Raw genomic sequence first — 18,428 nt, forward strand, 5'->3', positions numbered from 1 at the left:
GACTGCAGGCTCGGATGGGGATGTCCGGCTTAGATTCCCTGTTCTAAACTATGTACCATCCACTTTGAATGACGAAAGCTCATGCCTAACCAACTGCTTGAGAATGTGGAGACAGTCCGTTCAGCCTCCTACTTAAAGTTTCGTATCATTTCCGCTTTTGAACGGAGATGGGAGAGTGCTGGAATGAGAGCGGTTTGGACGGTCGAATGGCAGTGATACGAGGCAGAGGCGCCGAGCGGGGGATCAGCCGCCTTGCGACGCGGCGAGCACTAAGCACCATCCTTACCTCTCGAGACCTGACCACTGTGCGCCAAACGTCATCCTCACTGGCCTCTGAGATTCCTCGACTCCCGACTGAGATGGAGCTTCCCAAATGCCGGCATTGTTCAACCTAGAAAGCCATGTACTGGCCTATTGGGAGTCCCAGAGTCTATGCCACCAGCCAACGCCAGCTCACTCGAGAGCTCCGCACTACGACCGACGATGGCATTGGCACGGCACCGGATTCTTCATCGTCCCCTCCGCGGCACGCGCCCGGCAATGCACAAGATAATCTGGTGACACAAAGGCAGAATGGGACCGCGCAGCGTTTGTTGAGCGCGAGCGCGTCTACCAACGGTACACTGCAAGGGAGCAGCGATTTCGAAGCAGGCATTGAGGGCGAGATAGTCGCCTTGCGCATGTCTCGCAATGACCAGCTGTTCGCGACAATCTCGCGCTCGACGCTTTCCATTTGGCAGACCAAGGTAAAGTCCTTCTCGTGCGGAATACCATCATTGCTAACAAAGGCCCAGCCCACAGCAGTGCTTGCGTCTGTCCTGCGATCACCCGCCTCAATCAAAACCTATGGCCACAACGTCGAAATCCTCGTCCGGCCTGACTCGGGCGTAGTCGTCATCCAGACATCCTTGGGCTTCCTCATCACCTACACTCTTGCGACAGATCCCAATTCCCATGTCTACGGGCACCATTTCGACCCCAACGTCAGTGGACGCGCGCGGCGGCAAAGCATCACCGGCAACAGGACGACTTCGCATGCGGACAAGTTTAGTGGGCCCGGAGAGGGCAACGGAGTGCGGGAAGTCAGCATTCGCTTCAGGATGGTCATCAAGGTCGACGCTGGAATCTCAAAGGCCCTGGCGCTGGATGATGAGCTCGTGGTGGCGACCGAGCACCCCGCCGCCATGCAGTGCATACGCTGGGCGCCAGATAGCAGTGGGACGCAAACAAGAACGGAGCTACTTTACAAAATGCCATGGCTTGGAAAGAAGGCTGCAGTGGTTGACATTTTATACGACCGGCCCATGAACTTGTATGCGTGGGTCATGAACGACGGGAGAGCATATGCGGTCCAGCGAACAAAGCCAAACACGACACAGCCGGAAGCGCTGAGGAGCCTCTTCAAGGGATACTGCTTCCACGAGCCGGCGACTGAGGATACCCACGCGGTCAAGGCCGCAATCAACGCGCGATTCTCGCTCCTTGCGGTTGGCTGCGCAAACGGCGAGATCCACGTCCACACGGTGCGAGACTACGATGGCAACGTCCCACTATCGCATAAGCTCCAGACCGGCCTTACATCCGCCTCCTCGGGCAGGTTGACGTTCCTCAGCTACTCGCCCGACGGATATAGTCTTTTCGCGGGCTACGAGCGGGGCTGGATGATGTGGAGCGTATACGGCAAGCCTGGAGCAAGCAGTTTCACAGCGACCCGGCCCATGTCTGAAACCAACGACGAGGGATGGCTGCTCGGGGTGAGCGATGGGTTTTGGGTTGGTGGAGGCTCCGAAATCATACTCCTCGGCCAACAAGACAACCGGCTGTGGCTCCTCGAAATGGCTCGCAGCGCAGTGGCCGGATGTTTCTCGTCGGCGAACGTCTCTCGCTCGCTCCTGCAGACCAACGCCGGCTTCATGATCTACCGCGGTTATGACATGCCTGACCTGACGGCCATTTCGGCAGAAGTTTCCCTGTGGCATCATGTCCAAGTGCCAAATGTCTACCTCGTTGACCAGTGGCCAATCCGCAGCGCGGTGATATCTCCGGATGGGCGGTACGTGGCGGTGGCAGGGCGTCGCGGCTTGGCTCACTACAGCGTGAGCAGCGGCAGATGGAAGACGTTCGACGACCCCCTGATGGAAAAAGAATTTAGTGTCCGTGGTGGCATGTGCTGGCATCAGCATGTCCTGATTGCGGCTGTGGAGGCTAACAATTCCTACGAGGTGAGATTTTGCACGAGCCCCTGATTTTGGCTCGTCGTCTAATGCAAGACAGCTTCGCGTCTACTCACGAGAAAAGGAGCTCGACAACAACAAAATCATGCATGTTGAGCGCTTGCCGGCACCCATAGTGCTGATTGCCCCTTCGGGTGATGATTCTCTTTTGGTTTACACCTATGAGAACATTCTCTACCATTACATCATCCACGTCGCCAATTCGTCGGTGAGAATAGTTCGGGTTGGACAGATTGCCCTCCACGGTATCATCCGAGCGCCACCGCGCGTGCGGGCGCTCAGTTGGATTCTACCCGAGGACCAGCTAGGTAAGATACGGGTCAGCGCCTGATGCGCAGGGCATGCGTTGATGGGTTATAGACCACGGAGATCCCTCCAAGGACGTTGCAGTGGCGACGGTGCTGTTCCTGGTTGACGGGAAACTGGTGCTGCTCCAGCCAACGACGAGCGAGGACGGGGTCCTCAAGTACGAGATGCGCATCATTGCTCAGAATGTCGAGTACTATGCGCTGATGCGCGACCATCCGTCATTCAAGCTGTCGGATGGTGATTACCTCCCGCCCAGCCCTTCTTTAGGGCTTCCCCACAATAGCCTGCAGGGCCACGACCTCCGCGATTCGCTGTGGTATTTTGACGGGCAAGACATGAAGCTATGGATAGACGCCCAAGATGTCTTGGTGTCTGCGAGCGTGGAACTGGGGAGGGACTTGCCGGCCACGGTTAGCATCCCCGTCGACTTTTATCCCCTGTCTCCGCTCCTCAACAAGGGCATCTTGTTTGGCGTGGAGTCGGACCTGGTGCAAAGGCGCGACATTGACTTTGCTTACTTTCGGTTTGCAACGAGGGTAAGTCTGCAGGCTACAGACCCAAGGCGGGCGAGGGTGGTTGCTGACAGGTCCAGACTCACCTCTTCATCCCGCCGCTTCTGCGACATCACCTCTCGCAGTACAACTCCCCTGCAGCGTTGCATTTGTCACATCATTACCAACACCTGCTCTACTTTCCGCACGCACTGGAGATTTTGCTGCACGACGTGCTGGATGACGAAGTCGATAACGCACCACCTCCGGAACAGGCGCTGCTGCCCAGCGTGCTGTCGTTCCTATCTTCGTTCCCACAGTATCTCGACATCGTGGTACAATGCACGCGCAAGACGGAGCTGCGGTCGTGGCGGACGCTGTTTGCGCACCTGCCTCCACCGCAAGAGCTTTTCGAGGAGTCACTGCAGCGCGGCTCGCTCAAGACGGCGGGCGGATACCTGCTGGTGTTGCACACGTTTGAGGAGCTCAGCTCCAGCTCGCAGCAACTGGTGCGGCTTCTCGAGCGCGCCAAAAGGGAGCAGGACTGGGATCTTTGCAAGGAGCTGGCGCGTTTTCTGGTGGCTCTCGACGAGTCGGGGGCCACGCTGCGGGAAGCGCTCGAGAAGGTGGAGCTTGGGAGCGGCGGGGGGGTTGGGCTAAAGAATGGAGGTGCAGGAGGGAAAAGCAATGTTTTGACCGAGTCGGCAGGCAGGAATGGCATGGGCGGCGGGATCGACCTGGCATCAGCGACTCGGACCAGATCGACCAGCAGCAGGACGAGTGCCACGGGAGCAGTAGCCAATGGTGGAGGGGCCACTGGGGCCGACGAGGCAGAGGCAGAGACAGAGGCAGAGGCACACGCCGACGGGGTAGAAGACGACGACGACGACGACGACGACGACGACGACGACGACGACGACCATTTGCTCGTTCTAAGCGCAGCAGCGGCGCAGCATTGAATAGAAAATTCATGCGTGGCTCCTCCTGTCTCTGGTCTGATCTCTGGCAGGGACCAAGTGCCCGCGGGCCGCAGGGCTGAACCAAGGCTGACGCGACAACACGGAAATGAAAGAAAGCAGAATTCAAAAAGAGCAAAACAGCGGTGATGAAAGCCGGGGAGCGCGAAGGGAGCGGTGCGGATGCGGCCGTAGAGAGAGAGAGAGAGAGAGAGAGAGAGAGTAGGGCTAAGGGCTTGCACACCGATGGCTCGACGTGGCTGCAGCCGTGCAGGTACCGACTGACCTCACCGCCATGGAACGTCGCACACCTTCATTGTTGATTTGATTTATATCCCCCATTCGCCACCTTGCTCCAACACCGCACCCCGTAGAGCTATGAGCAACACCGCGCCTCTGCCATCACGGCCCCAAGCCCGCCACTACACAGCATCACCAATCGCGAGTTAGGCTCCCAGCCTCCATGTCTGGCCCGTCCAAAGCCCACTCCACGACCCCGCAGTCCGCAATGTCCAGTACCACCACCATGGAGCTCCCCCAATGGCCTGCGCCAGCCGCCCCAGATCCCTTCCCCGACGCTACCAGCAGCAGGCCCTCTTCGCGCTCGTCCACCGAAGACGGCGGCATGTTCAAGTTTGTCACGGCCACCAAGCCCGAGGAGTTCAAAGACCGCGACTTGATGCGGGGCGTGCGCTCCCACGTCATGTACCAGGTCGTGGAGCATCGCAATCAGAAGCAGACGACGGGTTCAGATGCCAGGATATCATCAACGCCCCGAAAGACAAGGGGCGGTAGCAGCGGCAGTGCCGCCAGTGCCAGCACTTCCATGACGCCGACCGCCCGTCCATCCGGCTCCTCATCCAACCCAAAAAACCCGGAGACAATCAGCAACCGCGATGCTGCTTTGGAGATTTTCGCCAAGTATCAACGGCCCCGGTCTGCCACTGCATCGCAGGCGAGTGGTACTCCTCGCAGCGAGGGGACCCCAGAGGGCAGCAGCCCGGAATCTGCAAGGTCGGTGGCAGCTCGTCCCCGGCTCAAGCGTCCGCGAACCATTCCGCGCTCAGCGATCGAGCAAAGGCGAGACGAGGCGGTGGACGAGCAGGTCTTGGTCCAGGCCCCAGAGTTTGGCCGAGTGCACATGAATCCTCTCTTCAAAGCCGCACAACCGGGATCTTTCAGTTCTCTACGTTCAGACGCCCAAGCCGGCCTGCCTCTTTTGTCCAACTTTTTTTCTCCCTATGACCCTTTTTACACGCTTCCACAGCCCTCGGATCCCCGCATCAATGTCGAGCAGGTCAAGTGGTATTGTAAGTCGTTTGGGCTGTCGTTGGATTTGGAGCACTGCGCTAACAGGGTAGGCCACAACTACTTTGGCACCAAGGCCATGGCGCGAGCGTGGCTGCCGCAGATGATTGGATCTCGCGAGTCGTTTTTGAGTACCCTGGGCATCTCCACGGCACATCAAGATGCCATTGAGGGCAGGTCCGAGCCGAGTTTCATGACGTCGCTTGTCAATACCGAAGCCATTCGCTTGATCAATGATGCCCTGGCAGATCGCTGGACGAGAATACGGGACAGTACCATTATGAGCGTGTGCCAACTGCTGGCCAGCCGCGTCGTCACTGCAGACAATAACGAGCTGCAGAGACATGAAAACGGGCTGCGGGAGCTGATTGTTGAAAGAGGCGGCCTGGAGTCGCTGGGTGTGAGTGGGGATCTGGCATCCGTGGCTTGCGCGTAGGTTGCCATCCTTCCAACCGCTTCTCACAACCTCAAATTTCTAACAGTCTCCAGCATGGCATACACATCAGCAATCATCCGCGAAAGCCAACCAGACGCCTTTTTCCTCAGCCACCGTCCCGAACGCAAAGTGTACGACAACAACACCGTGCTCCCTGAATCGCCGCTCTTCTACCCCCGCTCCGGCTTCGTCACGCTGTCGCGCTCCAAATCGTGCATCAAGCCCCTCCTCTCCCTGATCGAAAAACTCAAAGCCCTGACCGAAGCCTGCGTCTCCCTCCCCGCGCACACGTCGACCTGGGACCTCGCCGACTACCGCCGCTCGATCCTGCTCCACATCCAAGCGCTGCCGTACGCGGAGAACCTGACACCGGCCCAGCTCGTCGGCTCGCCGCCCACGCCCTCGTCGTCGCCGTCGTCGTCGTCGACCCACCACCAGAGCTCGCCGCCAGCGCACCACCTCGCGCGCTACGAAGCCGCCCGTCTGGCTGCCAAGCTGTACGCCTACGCCCTCGCGCACCGCGTGCCCCTGTCGGCTGCCGCCGCCGCTCACGAGGGCATCCTCGCGCAGCTCGTCGCGGCGCTCAAGCTGTCGCACTGTCCCTACAGCGACTGCTGGGACGACATGACGGGCGTGCTGTACTGGATCACGCTGGTAGGCGCGGCGGCAGCGGCGGCAGAGCGGTCCGCAAACGTAGCGGGAATGGGGGCAGACGGCACAAGACGCCATGAGCGCGAGCGCCGCTGGCTCGCTGCGCTGAATATCCGCTGCGCCATTGTTCTCGCGTTTGAGCATCGCGCCGCGCTGGTCGGCAGTCTGCGCACGATGCTTGACGCGCTCGCTGGGTGCGGAAGCGTTTCATCGTCGTTGTCTAACTCGTCCTTGTTCAACGGTACCGTCCAGTCGCTGGACGACGACGCGCTGTTTTTGGTGTAGGATGGGCGATGGGCGGCAAGCTTTGTGGGCGTATTGGTAGTTGGGGCAGTGCAGAATAAAATGATGAGGCCGCTGTGTGTGTATGTGTGTGATACTTGGCGTCTGGCAGCATTTTGTTGTCTGCAGCATGTCAGGGACTTGATTGAGTTGTTGCAATTCGACACGACCACGTGCGGAATTTTTGCTCTCGTGACGCGGCGGGTCAATTCAATCGTTCCTTTCCCCTTCTCCTTCGTCATTGTTTTCTTTCTAGCTACATTTTCTATTTGGTTTTCTAAGTTGATGAAAAAAAAAAAAAAAAAAAAATTACCTACCTACCACCAACCACATCTCCAAGAGACAAAGACGGAAATCTATATACGTACTTTACATTTTTTACACACGGACACCTCTGCGCCCTTTTCCTCATTTCCTGTTCTTCTCTTCGCCATTTATTTTCATAACCTTGGTCCCCACCATCTAACCAACCATCCAACCAACCAACCGACCAACCTCCATAAACCAGCACTGCCACTCGCCATCCACCATTAACCATCTACCTGCACACCAAATGATATCTCCCCCTCACTCCATCAAAACAAAACAAAACAAAACCGGGAATTCGCGGCAGCCCCCACAACCAACGTCCAAAACACTTGTGTAGCAACGCCGTCCGATAGCTAGATAGACAAATCAATTTGTCAATCAGTGCGTGCGTCGTCTTGCCATGTGTGTGTGCGAAGTCATCAACACACGCGCTGATTCGTCGAGGGATTTGTGTGGGAGTTGGGCCGAGGGATAGCCGCAGGATTGGGGAAAATGGGGAGGAGGGGGGGGGGGACTTCTGTCAGGATTGTCTGTGCGCCCACCCCGGATTGGCGAGCTGGCGGTGGGTGGTTGGTGCGCTACAAGATGTACGATGTACATGTGTTTGGATGACGATGGATAAATGACGGGGTAGATGCCGGTGAGAAGGGGACAGAGGGATTTGGATGAATAGATTCTTCATGTGGTGTTAGAGTTGTGTCGGATAGCAAGCAAGAGAAACAGTCGTTTAAATCGTAATCATTACATCGAAAGTCGCCTTGCTCTGTCCACCATCATGGTGTCTCTGTCCCTCCAGCCGTACTCATCCCACACAGCCCAAGCTCTCAATCGGCAGAGGCAAGGTCTAATTCGTTCTCGCGTCTAGCCGTGCTGCACCTTGTGCACGGTGCCGTCGTCGTCGACGTGGATATTGAGTCTAAATGTATGCCATCGTTAGCACGTTGACGATGCAAATGCCATTGAAAACGGCGTATTCCTCATGGCGTGTAGAGGGTATGCGGAAAACAACGGATTTCGATCAAACGCACCTCTCGGGCTTGTGGTCCTGCGTCACCATCTCGCCTTGCTTGATGATGCGGTGCTCCTCGGGGAGGTCCTGCTTGGCGAAGGTCTGTCGGAGCGGCTATCAGCAGTTGTGATTTGAAACCAGAGCGCGCAACGAAAGCACGTTTGAATTGTGCCGCCAGACAAAGGATTCAAGACACGCAAAAAGAGAGAACAAATCGTAGACGTAGACCACGAGAAGCAAAGACGCAGCTATCTGGAACGAAGGAGAAGCAGAGTAACTCGTCGTTGAACATACCACGTTGTCGTGGGCATCGCCAATTTTCTTGCCCAGCAGCTTCTCCTCCCATTCACCGGTTGTGGCCTGAGGAATGACAAGAGGCATGTTGAGGAAGTGCGTGCGTGTGCTGCTTGTAAAACGCGAGTCGGTGGGGTCAAGTCCGTGGATGTCAAAGTGGCAGTGGCCGTGATAGCGCTGGCTGTAGGGTGAAGAAAGGATGTGATGTCGGGCCAAGAGGGGCGCAGTGCTGCCAGCTTTCTTTTATAGCGCAGTCGTATGGCAGGCAGGGTGTCAGGTTGGTTGAGAAGATGGACAAGAAGGTTGGCGCCTTGAGTCTGACGGGACTGAGGTGAGCCTGTGAGGTGATGGACGCCAGCGGAGACCGGGCTGCTACGTCATCGCTGCTTGGGCCGCGCTCTGCCCTGCCCCCGTCACCCGCAGCTTGCTTACATAGGTACCTTTCCTCTTTGGGCCGCGGGGTTGTGGGAGAGGCTGGCGACTGGACATCATTGCATTGCCTCTGAAGAAATGACATGTGAAGTGGGAGTCGTTGACTATTCTGGAGGACCGAAGTGGCACTCATGGCCCGACATTTCACATGAGTAGTTATTTTTTCAAGCGTACGCATCTTTTCGACAAGGCAAGCAGGCTCAAGAGATGGCTGCAGTGGATTGAATTGAGTTGTGTGGGGTCAGACAGATTGACCCATTTTATTTTCCACCAGAAAATCACTGTTCCCATTGCTTCCATTCAAGTTCCCGTAGCGAATGCCTGCCAGAGAAAAGATCCAAGGCCATACTACAGACCAGACCATTTAAATTGTCAACGCCTGTGTGGCGCGCGACGAGGAGGGATGCTTTTAGGGCTGGATGAGGAAGCGGAAGAAGGCCTTGACACGATTCTTCCTCTATGGCATGGTGAGCTGGGCGAATTTTGGGCCATGAATGTTGTCTAACCTTCTCCTTCTTGCGCGTCTTCTCGGCCTCTTTGCGTTCGTCTTCGAGCTTGACGAGAGCCGCCATGTATGGATAGAGATGAGAAAGGCAGCTGAAGAGGTCGACCGTTGCATCCTGCATGCCTGAGAGGAGACGGATGATCAGCTGCACGTTGGCTTCGACAGCCACAACGTTGCTAATGTCAGGCGTTACTTCAGGCATGGCTGTCAAAGCCTCCTTCAGCTCGCCACTGACACCAGGCGAGCTTGGTTGACAAGGCTGTAGATTGCGCAGGGCGAAAACCGTCTCCAAAAAAACCTGGAAGCCCCGAGCCATCTTCTCCATCTCAAAGCGCTGCTACAGTATACTGGTCAGTATGGGAACGGCAATGAGAGGCGGATGACATGCATCGGAAAGAGCAGGATCCGGGATTGAGGACATGGAGTCGAGCAGGCGGCGCAGCTCATCACATCCAACATCCTTTTGAGTGCCTTTTACGGAAAACGCCTTGAGGACTTCCTGAAAGGCGGTCTCCGACATTTTGAAGGTCTAACCTGTTGGAAACATTGTCAGCTACAGAATTGGATGCATTAAATGTTGAGAAATTGAACATACCAGCAAAGAAGCTCGAAGATAGAAGAGACGACGGGAGTTGAGGATGATCCGCGCGTTGTTGTCGTAGCCGTAAGTGGAAATCACAGAGTTGCCGTTTGTAGTCTTGGAGCACAGCACCTTCCCTCTGCTTTCCAGCACCGCGTCCGTGGGCACAGATGCCACTCTCTTCCGGTCACCCATCCTTCAAAACCCTCTTCCACCCTCTATCAGTGACAACTGCCGCTGAGCACACCATGGTAAGTCCTAGAGCTCTTCTCTCTTGCCGCACCCAAGTGTTTAAACAATCAACCCACGCTGACAATCATGAACAAACAAAGGACAATTCAGACCCTTCTGACGCCTCTGCCTCTACCTCTGAGGCGGGCACGGCTGATGGTGCCAACACCACAGCCATGCCTGGGCCTTCACCCGAAATTGCTCAGTACATCCACTCTCTGATCTACCAGATCCCCGAAATTCGACAGTTGGTCGAGGCTCAGGGTGCTGCTATCCAGCAGCACAATGAGGTCCTTGGCCACACCCAAAGCAAGTTTGATGAGCTTGCTGCCCAGCTTGGCGAGGTCACCAAGCGCATCGCCCATTTGGCGGAGCACGAGGAGGGCGAAATGTTAGAGCACAGCGGTGCTTCTCCCCCAAAGACGTCTCCCCTCGCCAAGGACGTGCAGGACCTCCAGCAGGAGGTCAAAAAGATGCGTGGCGAGCTCTTCAACTTGCAGAGCAAAGCCGTCAAATATGAGAGCCTCGTGTCCCGGGGCGCTGCTGATTCAAGCGCTGCTCAGCGTCCAGGTCTTCCTACCCGACCCAAGTTGCCAGCTGCTAGCACCGCAGCTGGCAGCGAGATTCCCAAGGCTCCCGCGAGCATGCGCCAGCAAAACCACCACCGCTCTGCCCAGGATGTCGACGCTATGAACAACAAATTGAGAGGCCTGATTGGAGAGATTGAGAATCTCAAGAAAGACCAGCAGAACCCTTCCCAGCCTCGGAACCAGTTGGCCAAGGTCCCTGAAAAGCTGCCAACAATTCAGAATAACCAGCTTGTCAAGCGTAAAGACAATGACAAACTCGTCTTGAAGAGCAGCAGCACGCAGTCTCAGTCCATGACTGTCTTCAATGGAAAGGTTCGTTCCGAGTTTATCACTGGTTGCCGTCAACGCCTCTTGTTCGAAGGCAGAACCGCCATTGAAGAGTTTGTCAAGCGCCACGAGTATGAAGTCGCGATGCGTCAGAACGGGGCTGGCATCCATGCGTCCAGGAAAAACTTTTCTGTAGGTCGTTCCTCTCGTTTCCCTTTTCAATCGAAATGGACTAAGACGGACGGGCAGTTTGACTCTAGATTTCGCTTTGCCGAGACAGCCAAGCTGCACACCAACATGAACTTCTGGAACGGTCGCATCATCAACGCCCTCGACCAGGCTGCCATGAAGGGTCGCGAAAAGGCGGGAGTCAAGGTTGTCAAGGACCTTGTCCACCAGATGGAGCGTTACCGTGCGGGTGAAGTCTCGGTTCCTGAGCAATGCATCAAGTGGGAGGTAAATCACGAGGGCATTGAGATCATCAAGAGCTGGTTCAAGTGGACGGATGATCTCTTTGACGAGCTCCGCCGCCATGAACTTCTTGAGGTTCCCGGCATACCCAACGCCACATTCGCCAGGACCAATGATGATCGAAGCAAGTGGGAGCTGGCTTCGAAGCGCCTCATGGGGTCGCCTCCTTCGCACTACGACGGTGCGAAGCGCCAAGTTCCCAACTCTTTCAACTCTTCCAGCAAGCGTCGTGCCATTTCGCCAGCCAGGCACGACAATGCTAAGCGCCATGCTCCCGGAGTCTTCAGCTCTCCGATCAAGCGTCGTGCTGCCTCGCCGCCCTCGTCGCCCTACAGCGTCCACGACACGAGGCGACACGATTTCGACGTCTTCAGGCCTTTCGACAAGCGTCGGGCGCTCTCGCCGCTCTCGGACGCTGAGATAGCGAGACGCCACGCTGATAGCTTCTTGAAGAACCTCGACCTCCAGGAGGCTTCGTTGACGCACCACTCACACCAGTACCGCAGCCCCAGGGGAGAGCCGTACCGGGTCCCGGAGTACCACAGGGATCGGGACTACTACGGCCCGGGTACTAACATTAGGAGTGACTTCTACCCGGACATGCCAATCCAGGAGAGGAGGTTCAGACGCGGTGACTACATGTAGTGCAGGAGGGATGATAGAGGCGGACAGGGCGGAGCAGGAATTGAGCTTCTAGGTAGGGTAATAGAAAGCCTATCTAGAACCCGGCGTGCTCGTGACGAGTGCCGTTCTCGTGTTCGTGTGTTTACGCCTTGAACGAGATATCGCCAGAACTGGCTCAGTGTGCCCGGGATATCCAGATGCCTTCATCCCACGGGGAGTGGAAATAGCCGGGTTCCTCAGCGGAGGCTAGGTGCGGATGCAACAAGGCTTGTATGTGAGCTGCCATGCTCTATACCATCTAGACCCCTTTTCTCTTATTTTTTGCTTTTTCAGCGTGACGATCTGAATGTTTCCAATCACTCTTCACGCATTCTGACATTTCTATCCTGACCCTCGCTCCTCCAACCAGTGACGGCCTCCTCTATCAACTGGCGCAGCTGCTGCTGGCCTTGGTCGGTGTGAAAGTCGTCGCGGGCCGCCAGTTCATCAATCCTGCGCTTCAACTCGGGATCGACAACCTCGTCTGGCACCTCGTCCTCGCCGGTAGTTCCAACGTTTACGGTGACACCGTCAGGCAAAGGCGGCGGATGCATGGCCGACGACGTTCCGCCATTCTGCTGAGCGGCGGCCTCGGCGGCAGCGGCAGTCGGCGGAGCGACGCCCATCTTGGAGCGCAAATAGGCGGAAACAAGGGGGAACTCGGCGTCCTGCTCGACGCGCTCTTCGGCCGTCAGGCCATCCGCGTTCTTGGCGTGGACGTCGGCGCCAAGCTCTTCAACGAGGCATTGCGCGGCCTCGACAGTCTCGGCGGCGAAGAGCGGCGTCTCGTCGTCCTCGTCGCGGATGTTGGGGTCGACGTTGTAGGTGCGCACGAGGGCGCGCAGCAGGTCGAGCTGGGCGTACGAGACGGCAGCGTGGGCGAGCGAGTAGCCGTGGGCGTCGCGGGCGGAGGCTAGGTGCGGGTTCGACTGGAGGAGAGCCAAGGCTTGGGCAGGGTTGTCAGGGGCGAGGTTGAGCAGGCGGTCGATGGTGACGGATGCCATTGTTTGCTGAAAGTGTTGTGGTGGAAGATGAGATTGCAAGGCGAGACTGTGGCGCAGAAAAAAGTGTCGGCTGGCTTGGTGTTTGGTCGATCAACGACTTCCCCAGTAATGATGGCCGCACCCCAGCAGCCTCCCCAGCTCGTCTCCGTCAGTGGCGGCCATGAACACCTCAGCAATTGCAGCACTGCCGCTCTGGGACCGGCAGCACAGCCTTCTCGTTTGGTGTTCCGTTCGGTTTCGGAGCTCTATTCCACCCGCTTTGACCTGACCGACCGCTGAATCCGCATGTGGAGTGGAGAAGGAAGCACATGCAGCTAGACCACAGACAGCCACAAGCCCCAAGCCATGTCTGTCTCTCACGCGCCTGGCACTTGGCTCACCCACTTTCCGTCTTTTCTCTCTCTCAACTCCAATCGCCGCCGTCCTTCCACTTCTCAAACTTCGTACTGGCAGCTTGACTCGCCTTCGCCATCGCACATGATGCGTGCTGCTTTAGCTATACCCTCCAAGCGTTTAGTCGCCTCATATGTCTTCGACTGGATTGTCATATTGTAAGTCTTGCCCATGCGACTGTTTATTGCTAGCACTAACGCTTGCGATGCAGCGCAATAGCTGCCGTTGGCGGCGGCTGGTCATACATCAGTCCCTATCATCGACCATTTTCACTGCTAAATCTCGACATCGCCTTTCCGCACGATAACAGTGAGACCATTCCTACCTGGCTGCTGGTTGTTCTTGGTCTCATCGTGCCGGCCGCCTTCATCTTTCTCGTCTGCTTGTTCTTTGTTCCAGGGCCCACGGCCAACAAGCAAACCCCTCAGTCGCTCATCTGGCGCCGCAAATTTTGGGAACTGAATGCCGGCTACATGGGACTCGGCCTTAGTCTGGCCTCCACCTTTCTCCTTACTCAGGGCATGAAGAATCTATTTGGCATGCCGCGCCCCGACTTGCTCTCACGCTGCCAGCCCGACCTGGCGAACGTGGGAGACTACGTTGTTGGCGGCTATGGCCAGGATATTTCTGACCGATGGACGCTCGTCAATTCTGCAATCTGCCAGCAGACGGACAAGAGCACTCTCGACGACGGTTTCAGGAGCTTCCCAAGTGGCCACTCTTCCTGTGAGTAACACAAAATCAACACTTGACCATCACACGCGCACTGCCCCACTGCGTACCAAGCAAATCGAACCATGTCTTGCTGACACGCCTGCAGTTGCCTGGTCTGGCCTCCTTTACCTCACATTTTTCCTCTGTTCCAAATTCGCCATCGCCATCCCTTTTCTTCCACCTCGCCCTTACTCCCTCGACGCGACGCACACGGCTATTGAGCGCAGGCAATCCTTTGCCCTGCCGCTCTACAACTCCCCCAATGCATCCACACTCCACAACAAGCCGACGACCGACGGTCTGCACGATCTGTCCCCGCCATCATCCTCAGCCGGGCTCGACACAGCCGCCTCCCCAGCCACCGGCATCGTCCCCATCCGTAACCAAGCCGCCGCGCCCCCGACATACACGCTCGTGCTGGCGGTGCTCCCCGTCGGCGTCGCCATCTTCGTCTCGGCGTCGCGCTACTTCGACTTCCGCCACCACGGCTTCGACATCTTGTTCGGCAGCTTCATCGGCATCGCCATGGCCTGGTTGAGCTTCCGCTGGTACCATCTGCCTATCCGCGAGGGTGCCGGCTGGGCGTGGGGCGCCAGGAGTAGGAATCGCGCGTGGGGTGTGGGAATTGGCGTGCTGGGGTACGTGGGCAGTGAGGGGTGGGGCCCTGCAAAGGGCGATGGCGTCGTCACTTTTCCCGTCGGTCGGTCTACCGCTAGAGATGGCGGGCTCGGTATGAACGGTGCCGCAGAGGCTTAATTGGGATGTGTCTTGGGGATTGCATTATGTGCATGGCGTTAATGGGCGGTTTTGGTTTTGGGTTGGCTGATTGCTTCTTGTCACAGCTGGGGCGATCGTTCCATCTGGGGTCCTGTAAGATTTGTTTGTACGACTTGGTCTGGGGTTGCATTCGTCAGAGAGGTCATGTTAGATTCGCTGCGTGTCGTATTTGCTGCCATTATACGTCCATTGCCTTTACTCACGAGTTTCATTCTCACCTGGATGGCTCCATCGTTTCCTTTGCTCCTTACTTCTTCTCCTCATCTACGCGCGTTGTAGTAATCCGTCAAAAATTCCAAAAGCCTAACATCACGTTTACCTACTTCTTCTGCCAGTCAATGGCACTTTTAAGCAAGCCCCCTTCCTTCCTTCCTTCCCTTTCCCCTGCTCCATCGTCAAAGCCATCAAATTCATTCATCATCAAAATCACAAAGCCAGATCAACAACAGCAATCGTAACGAAATCCACTACCCGTCTCACCAAAGCCCTACCTACGCCCTCTTCTCCCTCTCCCTCTCCCTCTCCCTCTCCCTCTCCCTCTCCCTCCCCTCCCCCCGCATCCCCTCACAACCCACAACACCACCGACAACCTCCTCCGCCTTCGCCGCCAGTCCGCCCTTACCCACAGGACCCTCACCCTCACCCTCACCCTTCCCCGCACTCCCCATCACTCTCCTCCGTCGGTGTCTCGTTCGCAGCCGCCCGCATTTCCTCGACGGCGTGCTTTTTCGTCGCGTCGCCCGAGTGTTGCAGGGCCGGGTTCGAGGTTAGGGTGCCGATGGTGGACTTTTCTTTGTGTGAGGGATGTTGATGGGGTTGGGGGAATGGAGAGGAACAGCGTGCGTACTTCGGCGGCGCCTTTGGCGTACGAGGCGTGCGATGCGAGGAGGGAGGGGGCTGTTGTCGTGTCGTTGGAGGTGGTTTGGTTGGTGCTGGTGTTGGTGTGGGACGACGACATGGTGGTGGTAGTGGTGGTGGTGGTGATGGTGGTGGTGGAGGGCGATACCGTACTCGTGCAACGATGCTACGTTTGATAGGTTTATAGATGGCAAGGGTTGAGATGGGGTTCTTGAGGGAGTGTTTATACGTCAGGTGTTGTGCGAGTTTTCTATCTATGTACCCAAGCAAGGCGTGCCTGAGACGAGTGGGAGGAGGGAGACTGGGCGCGGGGGCGGGCGATGATGTATTCGATTCCAGCTCGATCCCTTACAACGACCGAGCGAAGGAGCGCAACCTGACGGATTGCAAGGGCCGGCGAGATCAATCAAGATCCGATGGATGCAAATGTTGACTTGACGTCACCGTACAACCACCAAACGACGTCCCGCTGTGCCACACGCGGCTGATCGACAACGACGCCCCAAACCCTCGGTAACTTTTTTCCCCCTGTTGCGAGTCATCACTTGCAACCACCAAGACAAATATTAAAAAGGTTAAAGCCTTTTTCTTATTTCTGCTGTGGCTGTTGCGCTGTTGAGGAGCCGTTACCCAGCGATTCTACCGACGCGGCGGCAGCGGCTGCTTCTTGCGCCAGCTCTTCTGGTGTCTTAAAGCCTTGGAAATACTGCTCACACCATTAGACATGATCGAGCGCTCGAGAATTGCAGATACTTACCTTTCGCCTAAACGCATTGAGCTCGTCGGCGGCCGCTCCAGCGCCCCCATCGACCCTCTTCTCCCAGCGCACGCCGGGGTCGACATCGCCGTCCGCACGCCTCTCGTACGTCAACAGCCGGCGCGACCACTTGTTGAACGGCTGCACGCACACGCTGACGAGCCGCAGCGCCGGGTGCGCCGGGATGGGCAGGTCGATGTCGTCGTCGTTGGCCGTCGGCATCCACATGGAGAGCCGGCCGCCGTCGACGAGCGTGCGCACTGCAAAGTCGAGAATGTCGTCGAGCATCACGTCGAAGCTGTAGGGCCGCTTCGGCGGGACGTAGCCATCTCTCCTTTTGGTGGTGGGTGGGTTAGTTGGGCTGGGGAGAGGAAATTGGGAATGGGAATGGGGATGGAGATGAGAGACGAACAGATGTGCCAGTTGCCCGTCAATAATGACTGCCTCCTTGCCTCCACCGTCTTTTCTTCCCAGCACTTTGAGCCCTTCTCTCACTCCGTACGGCGGATCGCACACGATGCCGTCCAACCATCTCGCGGCGCCAATCCTCAAAGGCGTATTCGTCAGATCAGAAATGAAATTGTCCAGCAACCTGCCGGTCGTCCCATACTGCACAAAGTTGGCCCTTACGCAGCGGTCCTTGCCCTTTCCCCTGATGCTCCGCCCATCAATATCGGAGCCCATGGCCGTGGCGCCAAAGTGCGCAGCGGCGACGGAGAAGCTGCCGGTGCCGACAAACGGGTCGAAGAACAGGCGCCCCGGGGCCGCGAGCGCCATGTTCGCCGTGACAAGCGCCAGCTCCGCGTCCATGCTCGTCGTGCTAATGTAGCGGCGCTTCTTGAGGTCGTAAGTGACAATGGCCCTGCGGTCACCGTCGGCGAGCCAGCGCCCCAGAAACAGCCGCCGCGGCGCCGCCGCGCCCAGCTCCCAGTCCTCGTGGATGCACAGATGCAGCGAAGGCGACTTCAGGTCGATCACGCCTTCGAGCTCCATGTACCGGAAGCTGTTGATTAGTTCGCGTTGCTGTGATGGGCTGCGCTTGCCTTGGAAGGCGTCGACGCTAAATCGGAACGACGTTTGCTTGTAGGCGGCCCATTTTGACGCCGTGCGCGCCTTGACGTCGGCGTGGAGCTCCTCGTACGTGCTGCCCTGCCCCCAGAGCTCGTAAATTCCCGCGCTGAGGATGCTCCGGCGGATGAGCGCGCGGGCTTCATCAGAAGACGCGAGTTTAATTATGCAGAAGGGGGTCTGAAATCTGCATGAGTATCGTGGAGAAATCGACAACAACGTGAGTCACCGCGGGACTTTGGCGTGGTGTTGAGCGTTTTGACAAGCAGAGAGAGATAAACGAGTACATTGAGAATTGAACACGCGACAGTATGAAGAGTAGAGAAGCAATTCGAAGATGGAAAATCCATGGCAAAAAAACTTACGTTTTGCTCGTAAAAAACGAATTCCAAAGGCGATAGACCAGCAAGAGTAGCCAGAGCCTCGAGCTCCGCCTTGCGAAAGCTCTCGTGCACTTGCACCAGGCGGATGAGGTACTCCATGCGCTCTACTTATGCAAGCTTGGTGTTTCTTGCGGCGCTGCCAAAACTTGCACCGCAACGGCCTTGCGACGGAGGCTCTGGCTTGGTTGATGGGGACGGCACAGGGACAAGAATGGTTGGGCTTGCTGGTGGTGACTGGGAGGGACGTTGCTACTCTGCGCGCCTTCCAGATGGACTGTGACGGGTTGATTGGGCGAGGCTTGGTTCAGCGCAAGCGAAAAGCAAACGAAAAATCTTCTCCACACCATGGTCGGCGCGGCTAGCACCAACATGCCTAAATATAACAAAAGGACCTGTTTCCAATCACGACATGGCGAGAACGAGGTGAAATGAATCTCAAACGTCGAGGCGTATTTA

At 57.0% G+C, this 18,428-nt stretch overlaps 7 protein-coding genes across 7 annotated transcripts; 4 read left to right on the forward strand and 3 right to left on the reverse strand.

The window, feature by feature from the left end:
- Window positions 1-272: 272 nt before the first annotated feature.
- IWZ02DRAFT_25449 (RIC1-domain-containing protein) lies at window positions 273-4,223 on the forward strand. Its single transcript, XM_066763242.1, has 5 exons — window positions 273-746; window positions 795-2,222; window positions 2,275-2,542; window positions 2,595-3,079; window positions 3,136-4,223. Exons 1-5 carry the CDS (start codon window positions 402-404, stop codon window positions 3,991-3,993), a joined length of 3,384 nt encoding a protein of 1,127 aa, XP_066627346.1. The 5' UTR covers window positions 273-401; the 3' UTR covers window positions 3,994-4,223.
- A 275-nt stretch (window positions 4,224-4,498) lies between these two features.
- Window positions 4,499-6,670, forward strand: IWZ02DRAFT_486838 (uncharacterized protein; the record flags this gene model as incomplete). The annotated part of the gene is made up of 3 exons (XM_066769300.1): window positions 4,499-5,300; window positions 5,352-5,730; window positions 5,788-6,670. 3 exons carry the CDS (start codon window positions 4,499-4,501, stop codon window positions 6,668-6,670), a joined length of 2,064 nt encoding a protein of 687 aa, XP_066627347.1.
- An 808-nt stretch (window positions 6,671-7,478) lies between these two features.
- IWZ02DRAFT_412477 (uncharacterized protein) lies at window positions 7,479-8,366 on the reverse strand (the record flags this gene model as incomplete). Its single annotated transcript, XM_066765731.1, has 3 exons — window positions 7,479-7,892; window positions 8,005-8,087; window positions 8,280-8,366. 3 exons carry the CDS (start codon window positions 8,364-8,366, stop codon window positions 7,838-7,840), a joined length of 225 nt encoding a protein of 74 aa, XP_066627348.1. The 3' UTR covers window positions 7,479-7,837.
- Window positions 8,367-9,754: 1,388 nt separating this feature from the next.
- Window positions 9,755-12,202, forward strand: IWZ02DRAFT_25579 (uncharacterized protein). Its single transcript, XM_066763262.1, has one exon. It carries the CDS (start codon window positions 9,967-9,969, stop codon window positions 11,998-12,000), a length of 2,034 nt encoding a protein of 677 aa, XP_066627349.1. The 5' UTR covers window positions 9,755-9,966; the 3' UTR covers window positions 12,001-12,202.
- IWZ02DRAFT_25562 (uncharacterized protein) lies at window positions 12,168-13,090 on the reverse strand. Its single transcript, XM_066763257.1, has one exon. It carries the CDS (start codon window positions 13,020-13,022, stop codon window positions 12,336-12,338), a length of 687 nt encoding a protein of 228 aa, XP_066627350.1. The 5' UTR covers window positions 13,023-13,090; the 3' UTR covers window positions 12,168-12,335.
- A 412-nt stretch (window positions 13,091-13,502) lies between these two features.
- On the forward strand, window positions 13,503-14,885 carry IWZ02DRAFT_369446 (PAP2 domain-containing protein; the record flags this gene model as incomplete). The annotated part of the gene is made up of 4 exons (XM_066764434.1): window positions 13,503-13,573; window positions 13,627-14,141; window positions 14,236-14,427; window positions 14,488-14,885. 4 exons carry the CDS (start codon window positions 13,503-13,505, stop codon window positions 14,883-14,885), a joined length of 1,176 nt encoding a protein of 391 aa, XP_066627351.1.
- A 1,223-nt stretch (window positions 14,886-16,108) lies between these two features.
- Window positions 16,109-18,256, reverse strand: IWZ02DRAFT_25609 (RNA methylase family protein). Its single transcript, XM_066763265.1, has 4 exons — window positions 17,955-18,256; window positions 16,934-17,769; window positions 16,522-16,855; window positions 16,109-16,470 (listed from the first exon to the last, which is right to left on the reverse strand). Exons 1-4 carry the CDS (start codon window positions 18,069-18,071, stop codon window positions 16,354-16,356), a joined length of 1,404 nt encoding a protein of 467 aa, XP_066627352.1. The 5' UTR covers window positions 18,072-18,256; the 3' UTR covers window positions 16,109-16,353.
- Between the last annotated feature and the right edge of the window lie 172 nt (window positions 18,257-18,428).

The sequence above is a fragment of the Phyllosticta citriasiana genome (genome assembly GCF_038021145.1).
Source record: "Phyllosticta citriasiana strain CBS 120426 chromosome Unknown IWZ02scaffold_1, whole genome shotgun sequence".
NCBI classification, from domain to species: domain Eukaryota; kingdom Fungi; phylum Ascomycota; class Dothideomycetes; order Botryosphaeriales; family Phyllostictaceae; genus Phyllosticta; species Phyllosticta citriasiana.